The sequence below is a fragment of the Salmo salar genome, chromosome 23, assembly GCF_965601325.2.
Source record: "Salmo salar chromosome 23, fSalSal1, whole genome shotgun sequence".
In the NCBI taxonomy this organism is placed as follows: Eukaryota; Metazoa; Chordata; class Actinopteri; order Salmoniformes; family Salmonidae; genus Salmo; species Salmo salar.
In genome coordinates this window covers 39,652,876-39,664,856 of record NC_138313.1, presented here as the reverse complement: position 1 = coordinate 39,664,856, position 11,981 = coordinate 39,652,876, and the positions used below count along the sequence as shown (strand labels likewise).

The window sequence follows — 11,981 nt, the reverse complement described above, 5'->3', positions numbered from 1 at the left end:
TTGATTAAAACATATACATTTTAATGAATGTGTTGGACTAATTAATTATGAATTGGTAACTAGATTCTGATTAAGGGAAAGTTATACTTTACAGACATATTCCCGTGTGCCTATTTGTACATGGATCAAACTGTCATGGACGTCGATGAAGGGGGACCAAAACGCAGCGGGTAAAGTTCTCATCTTTATTTACTTACTAAAGAGAACACTTAAACGAAAACAATAAACGACAACCAACAGTTCTGTAAGGTAACCCAACTATACAGAAAGCAACCACCCACAAAACACAAGTGAAACAAACACAACTAAATATGGCCTCCAATTAGAGACAACAACAACCAGCTGCCTCTAATTGGAGATCATTGCCAAAAACCAACATAGAACTAGAATAAACATAGAAATATAAAACAGAACAAAACCCCAAAAACATCAAAACACCCAAAACAAACACCCTCCTGCCACGCCCTGACCAACTATAATGACAAATAACCCCTTTTACTGGTCAGGACGTAACATAAACATGTAATAATGTAGCGCGGGGACTGACAGATTGTTTCAATGATGCACTTGGTCAGAAACGTAGCAGTTTCATAGGAACTTAAAATGATAACAGGAAAATGTTGCAGGTTTAAAGCAAGTTTGTGGCAATTCCAAGCAGTTTGCCGTGGGGCGAAGATAAGATTTTCCAATTTCATAACACATTTCCTGCAATTGTACACATTTTGCCATAGAGTGGAGAGAAATGTTTGCAGTTTTAAAGCACGAAACTTACTGTCCCACTTTGTCTAGTTTCAACTGGCAGATGATGTTTGAAGTACAGCTGCCCAACATAACTATTGACCGGTCTTCTCATCAACTTGTCACTGAAAACAGTTTTTGTGTTTAACTATGTAATGTAACATGATGTGCTAGGCTATAATATATTACTATATCGTATTCACGTTCTAACTCATTCAGCATTTAGCAAGTACAAAGTAGCAAATAACAAAACTAAATGTGTTGATTACCATGATCATGTTGATGTAATTATACTACGTAGCTGTTAACAGAGGGAATAAACATGTCACACTGTATCACACCATTCCATACAAGTCTAATATATTTGGCTCTAACAAGCACATCTTGTACTCACACATGTCTATACCCAGTCAGAGTTTGGAAACAAAAAGCTACATTATGTGATTCTAAAAACAGCCAAGCTGCTGAGCCGTTACTTGGTATAGAGAGAATGGATGGTGTTGGGAAACGTAACACCTCAAATTCATAGACAGCGCTCTGAGGGTCTATGACAACCACATGATAATGTTTGACTTATTAAAAGCAATATACATTGTTTGTTTACATTCATGTTGTTTGTGGAGTAAAACAACCTTTTGGGTTATACAAGAGAATCAATTATAAATGATATTCTCCAAGAATAATTGGAAAAATATCAAAGAGTTTAAATGACCGCTGAACAGACTCCCAGATCCTAGACTATCTTAATGAAACACTTCAAAGGATTTGACAATTATGGAACTATCATTCATGTTTAATAATGACTCCTGAGAGAAAATAATGTGTACACCTGTTTTATTGACAACAAACCACATTAACATTGTCTGCAACAAGTAATTAAACTTTCATTTTACAGAAACAAATAATCTTCATAAAGTATTTGATTTTACCATAAACATTTATCAGTTAGGATGCTGAATTTTTGGTTTCAGTTGATAGTTTGATGGATTGAACAGGTCCTTATGGAGCACACAGAGGGATATCTCCTTCCACATAATTCATCATTCCAGGCATGTTTACCTTAAGAGGAAACACAGAATAGAAATTACCTCTCAAATCAACTCAGATATACACACAAAAATTCGAATAAAAGTGTGTGTGTGTCAGATTTATTTGTTATACTTACTATGAATAACATTTAATTTGATGAATGGATCAGTGAATGATAGTGGGCTTACTGTACCTCCAAAGTTCATCTGAACACATGGCTCTCTGGCACCGTTATAGTTATTGGGCTCGCCTTCCGCCCAGTTCTGATGATCAAATTTAGAGCCGTCACTCCAGAACCATAGCCTGTCCTGTGGGGAAGAAGTGAGGTCTCAGTATCAAAGAAATCCCATATAACTAGAACACAACCGTTTAAAGATGGAATCCACAGTAGGGGGAAACAGCACCACTGACCGCCACACCGCCATGGTTATTGATTTTGTTGCCAAGCTGAGGAGCGTTTGAGCAGCATGTTAAAAAATGGTGGTACATCTTGTGCCCTTCTATCACATGTGCATTGATGTCTGAAGGGAAAAAGAGTGTTTGTTGTTTGCAGTAATTTATTTGTTGCTTTTAGATATCATTTATACTTTTTGAACTATAACCGTTTTAAATTTGCTTAAAAGCTCCATAGGCTTCAATGGGACGTATTTGGATTATCTACTGCTCTTGAAATGTTAATGCTACAAACATTAAACCAACATTGACATGTACAGGCTTATGTACAGACTGACTCACCTTAGATTGCTGCAACATAGCTTTTTGCTATCTTTTTGCTCATATAAAGTGTGTTCTATCCCCATTCATTTGAATGGTGTAACGCAGGCTTCAACATTCTAAACTGAAATCACTGCCACAGAACTTCCAGAATGTTAAAACTAAAAAATTTCAAAATATTAAAACAATGTATGACATGATGCTATAGTACTCACTCTAGCCTACTATGCTATCCCACTACAACACACTGTGTCAGTGGCTACTGCAGTGGGCATCAATAAGATCTTCCAAACCTAGGTCTGACCTCAGTGTAGAGAACTGATCGTAAGTGCTGAGAATAGAGACATTTTACTCCTAGTCTTATGGGTTATATGAGTCTCACCAGTCCAAACCAGTTAAGAGTTACCAGCAGGTGTCTTGATAATAGAAAAAGAAAAAGGCAGTGAGTCAGTGCTTCCTCCACCACAGACAGGACATTGCTTTGGAGTTGTTAACATAATATTTTGATATTTCTATATGATCAACCCATAAATAATCTAGACCTACATGCAACAGTATCTCTTGCGCTTTAGACAATGATTTCACATGAGGCCTTATTCACATGATATGCCTAAATACTTCTAACCACTAGGCTAATAAATAATCACATATTGTTTCCGATTATTTCAATAACCATGATTTTTCAAGTGGAATATCATGTTGTTAAAAAATACCTAAATTGGGCATGCTTATAAAACTGTGTAATTGAAAGCATTTAGGGGCTATGTAAACTTTAATGGTATTCGGTAAAAAATAATAGCCCTAACCATATCGGAAAGTAACTTGATGCCTACAGTTACAAAACCATTTAGCGTTGTTAAATGGGAGTAACCACTGTGTGAAAATAACGGTAATATTATCAAAATCCTGCTTTTAACAACCATTATACTGTGTGATTCAGTGCCATATGCCCAGGGTTAGGTACTGTAGGTTACTTTCTAAATGTAATTCTGTTACAGTTACTAGTTACCTGTTCAAAATTGTAATCAGTAATGTAACTTTTGGATTACCCAAACTCAGTAACGTAATATGATAGCTCAAGAGGCGTTAGAAGAAGACAAATTAATATTACCAATTAAACTACATTTTTTGCAGGATAAATCAATGTTAGAGTTTACATAGCCATAAATGTTTCATTTTACTTTGTGTTGTTTATGTAGGCTTATACTACAGATAATATGATTAGACTACATCTTTACATGAAACAAAGAACAAAGTCTGTCAGATTTCCAGTCATTCCAATTCATAGCATACCCCTTGAGCATAACTTAAAAACTAAGGACTGATTGGGATCATTGCTTAGAGTTGAGAAGTAAATGCTGCCTTCGGAATGGCATGCCCTGAGCACTAGCCTACCAAAAAGTGCTATTTGCATGTGCAAAATGAATGCCATATGCTCCATTTGCTATAGGCCTACCGCTAACTTTTTTGTTGGTTACACTTTGATATCTTTGCAGCTGTTTAAGTCTATCAAAAGAGCATGAGTTTGAGCATGTGTCCGTTAAACATATTGATATATATATATATATATCATCATCACAAATTAGATGAAGGTATTAAAAGCCCTACTCTCGGCCTCATTAAATTAAACTAGTTATTGACAGTATGGAGCACAACACCATGGGTGATCCGCAGTGCAGGTGTTGCATGAGCGCATTTTTCACTGGCTGTCCACTAGTCACAAAAACAATGATTGATAGACAGCTTGAACTTCAATTCCACCATTATTGGGTTAAAATACACATATACATTTGTGAACAGTCACCCACAACTTCAAAAATGTGGATGCCGCAAATAGCTAAATGTGAGAGCAGCAGTGTCATTCACATCAATGCTCTATGTAGATATCAATAATAAGTGATATCCGTATCGCCGTAGACTACACCACTGCTGTCGTCCTAACCTCCAAGTGTTTATTCAAGTTGGATAATCTTTGGATGCGGACAGCAGTTGCTCCCTTTGGAGGACATAGCTTGGAGTGTAGCCTACAAAAGCCTATTCCTGCTCTTTTCCCGCAATCCATCAAACACATTTGGTGTCATAGTGGTCGCTGACTTGAAGTCATATTCGCTCAGGTTGAACAAAGTTAACCTTGCACCTTTTTTAAATGCTGATTTGAATGTCATTGACAAAACAGAAAAATGTCAACAACAAAAAAATCTTCTAACATCCTTTCTGAATTGAAAAGTAATCCTAGAAGCAATCATCTAGTTTTTCTAAAGTATCAGTAATCCGATTACAATATTTTGTTCTGGGAATGTAACAGATTACATTTTTTTTGCAATCCATTACATAACGTAATGTGTTACTCCCCAACCCTGAATATGCCTATCACATTATTTAAAATATCAGAATTGGTCAAACAAAACAAAAAATGCATCCCAACATATCAGGAAATAATTAAAAGTACGCAAACAGATTGTGTCAGGTGAAAATGATATCAAACGTTTTACCATTGCAACATTTGATATAATGTCACGTTAACCATGGTCATCTGAAGGGTGCTATAGAGTTCACAGCTGGCGAAGCCTCATTGCGATTGGTCATTCACCATAATTTGTAACATGTCAATGAGCATCATCACTATCTTTCCTTTGTCGTACCTCAAAATGTCGTGATTACCAGCTGAGATAATCTTTAGTGACTTGATTTTACTCCTGGCTCAGAGTTTGTCTGAGCAGTGTCTTATTAACATCACCCCAAAAGTTGGGAGTTATTTTTTGTCTTAAAACAGGTTTAACAGGATTCATTTTCTGAGATGTTTTGTGAGTACGGCCCTGACTTCACAAGTGACCATTGACATATTGATGAGCATACCAAAAATCCTCTAAATCTGTGAGTATACTCTAGCTGGGCTGTTCAGGTAGAGTATACCTTTCATTTTTGAGTCATTTTCTATTAAGTATTTTTACTTTTACTCAAATATGACAAATTGAGTACCTTTTCCACATTTGCCTGAACAGCCTCATATCCTCCAATCCAGGTCAGAGGGAAATCGCCAGTCTTGATCAACACCACCGCCTGTAGAAATTGGGACTCCTCAGAGCTGTGCACAGATGCCAGGTTTGCTCCAAGGAACATACAGTGGCGCTAAAGCAAGCCGTAGACAGGGACAAAGAAATGTCATAATGTAGGTATTAGTCAGTTGTCCTGTCTTTGTGAGAATGTGTGTTCTGGACTCTCACAATTAAATATTGGCCATCACAACTAATGTTCTTTGAAATAGGCTCTTCGAGATATTAGTTTATCTCTGTCTTAACCCATGGCCTGTGGGTTCCAATATACAGGAGTTCTGACTCCACACATTAAATAAATATTGCAAAGATTATAGAAAATTCTAACTAGACAATAACTTAAAGGGGGGGTTCAGTATTTTACATACTGAACATCCATGTGATGCCTGTTAAAATAAGGCAAAATCCCCTTTAAGGTAATATCAAACCAAATAAGCAAGTTTATTTCTATTGAACTTCTTTAATTCACAGTAGAGGGTAAGCATTATACCTCTGCTTCGGGCCATGTCCTTGCAGTCTCAACAAACATGAAGCAGCGTGAATTAAACTGGAACCAGTCTGTTGGGCATGGGCTTTTTTTATCTGCTGCAGATTCCACCAAAGCATCTGTAAGGAGAAGACACAGGGCACGTTAGAAATTGCAGCCAACTTTCAAGGTGGGTCGAGACTGACTGATCTACAAATCACCTGGCATCATAAATAACTACTCAATATTATTTGTAGATCAGTCATTCCACACACACAAAGACTCACACACACACACCCTGCTACAACATTAAAAATAATGATGTAAAGTGTGAGGTGAACTCTCTTACTTGCTTCGTCCAGAGTTAAGGCTTCGCTCAGTGCAATGGCAGCGCTGAGAAGCAGAAGAATGGTCAACATCGCCATGGTGATAGTCTCCTGAGAGAGCAAGAGAGAGCGAGAGACACACACAAAGACAGAGTGAAAGAGAAGCCATCAAGTTTCCCTAACCTCTCTTTGAGTACCCCCAGCCATTCCACTTATCTGATATATTCCAGTACTATTACATTAGAGCAGATTCAGCTAATTTAGGGCTGAGGAATACAAAGTATCATCTGTTCCACCACATAGAGGAGATTAGCCTAGCACACAAGTCCCCAAATGGCACCCTATTCCATATATAGTGCCATACTTTTAACCAGGGTCAAATATGCTCTATGGGCCCTGGTGAAAAGTAGTGCACTATATAGGGAATAGGGTGCCATTTGGCATGCATTCAGATACAGATGTTGAAGTCTCACCTTCTGAAATGTTCCGTTGTAGCTTCACTTCTTCGGAGATCTTCAGAGGTCTTCACTTCACTCTCTCTCTCTGTCCTGCCTGTGAGTTGAGTTCTACCTCTCCCTACTCTCCTTTTTTAAGGACCTGTCCTGTCAGACCCCTCCCTCTTTTTTTCTCTCTCATCCTTTAACCCCCTTGCATTCTGTCTGTCCAGCTCAAGACATGCTGGACCTGTCCGATAGCTACCTGTTTGACAGGGTTGGGTTCAATCCAATTTGAAGGTAGTCATTTGTATTTATAATAAAAAAATTAACAACTTTTGAAAGAAATTAATGGGTTGCACTTTGTGTCACAATATTGTTATGAAGATTCTCTTGAGCACAGGTGCCCGACTGAAGGTTCTACTTAATTCTACCTAATTGGCGCTGATGAAGATGTAGTCTAAAGTGCATTTAGTGGCTTGGAAACACGACATTCAGAAGGCAAATCATTAGTAGAAAAACCTTTGTCATCATTATGTCATTAGATTGACTTTCTTTCCGCAGTATAACTAGCTAGCTAGCTCTGGAATTTTAGCTAAATTTGAATTATCTGTCTTAAATTTGAATGTGCTGCCAACCCTGCTGTCTGTCTGTTAGCTAATTATGAACTGTATTCACCACAAAGTCACTGCATCAGAGATGGGCCACTCCACAACCTCAGGGGCTTACCAAGGCTGTGTCCCAAATGGCACCCTATAACTTTTGTATACACTACCAGTCAAAAGTTTGGACACACCTACTCATTCCAGGGTTTTTCTATATTTGTACTATTTTCTACATTGTAGAATAATAGTGAAGACATTAAAACTATGAAATAACACATATGGAATCATGTAGTAACCAAAAAAGTGCTAAACAAATCAAAATACATTTTATATTTGAGATTCCTCATAGTAGCCACCCTATGTCTTTATTATCCAGGCTTCTGATAAAAATCTATGAATGAGACATTCTTAACATTACACCCTGTAACAACAACTTCTGTAAGGCTATCGGTCCGGTCCAGCCAGTACGGAACATTGCAATAGAACAGGAATGGCTGTCATTCTAATTCTATGAATTCTGTAATTGTACAGATGGGGTGAAGGGTCAATGTCTTAAGGCTGAGGTGCTGGAGGGAGATATGCTGCAGGACCAGGGGAGTAGAGAGAAGGGGGTAGATGAGGAGAGGAGATGAGAGGGGAAGGGAGGGAGGAGGACAGGTGATGGGGTCAGTGTCTTAAGGCTGAAGTGTTAGGGGGGAGATAGCAGTAGGACCAGCAGCATTCCTTTGTGAGGAGAAGAGGGGGTGAGAGGAGGAGAGAGGGGAGGAGAGGGTGAATTGCTAGCATGCCTTTCTTTGTGAGTGTGAGGCCTCTCTCTCTCACCACACCCGGTCGTCTAGGTGAGTTTCTGAATTGCAGGAAGAACAGGACGATGGAATAGATGGAATTCTATGTCCCAAATGGAACCTCTCACCAGAGCCCTATGAGCCCTGTTCAAAAGAAGTGGTTGGAATAGGGTGCCATGTGGGACACAACCATAGGGTCTAAAGTCTACCCCTTGATAACCTGACCAGTCTTCTATCATATTCATCTTCTACAATCGGGATACTATAGTGGCCTGACCTCTGACCTCTTCTAGTGTAGTGTTTAGACGTTGTGAAAGTCTTTGATGGCAGGAGTGCAAAAAAAGTGAAAAAACATCATAAACCTCATAATAATCTAGCAATAGGGCTCTGGTCAAAGTAGGTAACTATATAGGGCATAGGGAATATAGTGCCATTGGGATACAACCTATGTCTTGAAGGTTTCCTGTGTAAAACTGTACTTAGTGTATACAAGATATGTTGTTGGCTTAAAGCTACAATACTTTATTGAACACATATTCAACCCACAGAAACACATATAAAGCCTTCCCTCTGCCTCCCTTCGGCAAATCTGACCACAACTCTCAAATCAAATCAAATGTTAGGTCACATACACATATTTAGCAGATGTTATTGCGGGTGTAGCGAAAAGCTTCTGTTTCTAGCTCCAACAGTGCAGTAGTATCTAACAATTCACAACAATACACACAAATCTAAAAGTAAAAGAATGGAATTAAGAAATATATACATTTTAGGACGTGGCATTGACAAGAATACAGTAGAATACAGTATATACTGTTCATATGAAATGGGTAAAACAGTATGTGAACATTATTAAAGTGACCAGTGTTCAATGACTATGTACATAGGGCAGCAGCCTCTAAGGTGCAGGGTTGAGTAACCGGGTGGTAGCCAGCTAGTGACAGTGACTAAGTTCAGGGCAGAGTTCTGGGTGGAGGCCTGCTTTCTGTTTAGAAACGAAAGCTCAAACAGGAAGTACCAGTGATGTGCTCAATACGTAAGTGGTCCGATGAAGCAGACGTGAGGCTACAAGACTGTTTTGCTGGTACAGACAGGGATATGTTCTGGGATTTTTTTAGATAGCATTGAGGCGTTTACCACATCAGTCACGGGCTTCATCAATAACTGCATAGATTACGTCGTCCCCACAGTGACTATATGAACGTATCCAAACCAAAAACCATAGATTGCAGGCAATATCTGCACTGGGCTAAATCTACCGCTTACAAGGAACAGGACATGGACATGGACACGTACAAGAAAGCCCGCTATGATCTCCGACGAGACATCAAACATGCAAAAGGACAATAAAAGGGGAAGGTGGAATCTTATTACACTGGCTCTGACGCTCGTCGTATGTGACAGGGCTTGCAGATGATAATGGATTACAAAGGGAAAACCAGCAGTGAGATGCCCAGGGATGCAGAACTCCCAAATTAGGTAAATGCCTTTTATGCTCAGGTCGAGGAATAGAAAACTCTTGCGTGAAAGCCCCTTTTGTTCCCGAATGACTGTGTCTCACTCTCTATGGCCGATATGAGTAAAACGTTAAAACAGGTTAACAATCGCAAGGCCGCCGGGCCAGACTGAATACCAGGGCTTGTTCTCAAGGCATGCGCATACCAGCTGGCAACTATCTTCACGGACATTTTCAATATCCCCCTGTCCCAGTGTGTAATCCCAACATGTTTTAAACTGACCGCCACTGTCCATGCTCAGCCCCCTCCTATACTCCCTGTTCACCCACGACAGTGTGGACACGCAAGACTCCAGCACCATCAAGTTTAATGACGACACAACGGGTGTATGCCTGATCACCGATGGCGATGAGACAGCCTATAGGGAGGTCAGAGACTTGGCAGTGTGCTTGCAGGACAACAACCTCTTCCTCAACTTCAGTAACACCAAGGAGCTGATCGTGGACTACAGGAGAAAGGGAGAGCTCGCCCTCATCCATGGGCTGTAGTTGAGTGGGTCGAGAGCTTCAAGTGCCTTGGCATCCACATCACTAAGGACCTAACATGGTATGCACACACTGGCACAGTTGTAAAAAGGGCACGTAAGTGCCTCTTCCCCCGCAGGAGGCTGAAAAGATTTGGCATGGGCCCTCAGATCCTCAAAAAGGTAGGCAATTTTACAGCCTGAAAAATTGCGAAAGATTCCAGCTAATGTCCGAAAATCTGTACCGGGTCATCGGCTCACATTTCAACAGGCTCCAAGACAGCTACTGGTCCAAACCATAAGATAGGCAAATGCTTAATTAAATGGTTACCCGGACTATCTGCACTGGACCTATCTGCACTGACTATATGCACACTCACAATACTATAGATACACACACTCACACTACACAGACACACACACACACACACACACACACACACACACCGACAAATCACAAAAACACACACCAACAAATCACAAAATCACACACACTTTTACATTGATCATATGCTGCTACTACTACTGTGTTCTTTATTTAATTATTATTGTTATTATCTATCCTGATGTTGTTACGTTCCCACAAGACAAACTCAAACTTGCACCTCAGCTGAAGTGTTGCTCACCCAACATCTCTCAAGCTCAACTGGAGCACTGGGCCAGCCACTCCTAAATAGCACAGGTGAAACACCTACCGACTAAGGAGATGGACAAGCCAGCGCAGGCGTAACACATACTTACTAATGAGGTGACAAAAATCGGTGCGCCCTACCTCAAAATATCAACAGAAAAAACAAAACCTGTATCAAATCAAATTTATTTTTATATAGCCCTTCGTACATCAGCTGATATTCTCAAAGTGCTGTACAGAAACCCAGCCTAAAACCCCAAACAGCAAGCAAAGCATGTGAAAGAAGCACGGTGGCTAGGAAAAACTCCCTAGGAAAAACTCCCTAGAAAGGCCAAAAACCTAGGAAGAAACCTAGAGAGGAACCAGGCTATGAGGGGTGGCCAGTCCTCTTCTGGCTGTGCAGGGTGGATATTATAACAGAACATGGTCAAGATGTTAAAATGTTAAAATGTTCATAAATGACCAGCATGGTCAAATAATAATAATCATAGTAGTTGTCGAGGGTGCAACAAGCACGTCCGGTGAACAGGTCAGGGTTCCATAGCCGCAGGCAGAACAGTTGAAACTGGAGCAGCAGCACGGCCAGGTGGACTGGGGACAGCAAGGAGTCATCATACCAGGTAGTCCTGAGGCATGGTCCTAGGGCTCAGGTCCTCCGAGAGAAAGACAGAAAGAGAGAAAGAGAGAATTAGAGAGAGCATATTTAAATACACACAGGACACCGGATAAGACAAGAGAAATACTCCAGATGTAACAGACTGACCCTAGCCCCCCGACACATAAACTACTGCAGCATAAATACTGGAGGCTGAGACAGGAGGGATCAGAAGACACTGTGGCCCCATCCGATGATACCCCCGGACAGGGCCAAACAGGCAGGATATAACCCCACCCACTTTGCCAAAGCACAGCCCCCACACCACTAGAGGGATGTCTCCAACCACCAACTTACCGTCCTAAGACAAGGCCGAGTATAGCCCACAACGATCTCCGCCATGGCACAACCCAAGGGGGGGGGGGGGGGGGGGGGCGCCAACCCAGACAGGAAGACCACGTCAGTGACTCAACCCACTCAAGTGACGCACCCCTCCCATGGACGGCATGGAAGAACACCAGTAGGCCAGTGACTCAGCCCCTGTAAAAGGGTTAGAGGCAGAGAATCCCAGTGGAAAGAGGGGAACCGGCAAGGCAGAGACAGCAAGGGCGGTTCGTTGCTCCAG

The 11,981-nt window shown here is 40.7% G+C and overlaps 1 protein-coding gene across 1 annotated transcript; it reads right to left on the bottom strand.

The window, feature by feature from the left end:
* Positions 1-1,555: 1,555 nt before the first annotated feature.
* LOC106584576 (ladderlectin) lies at positions 1,556-6,927 on the bottom strand. Its single transcript, XM_014170013.1, has 6 exons — positions 6,800-6,927; positions 6,350-6,437; positions 6,025-6,140; positions 5,461-5,610; positions 1,961-2,075; positions 1,556-1,797 (listed from the first exon to the last, which is right to left on the bottom strand). The coding sequence occupies exons 2-6, from the start codon at positions 6,423-6,425 to the stop codon at positions 1,706-1,708; spliced, it is 549 nt and encodes a 182-aa protein (XP_014025488.1). The 5' UTR covers positions 6,426-6,437; positions 6,800-6,927; the 3' UTR covers positions 1,556-1,705.
* Between the last annotated feature and the right edge of the window lie 5,054 nt (positions 6,928-11,981).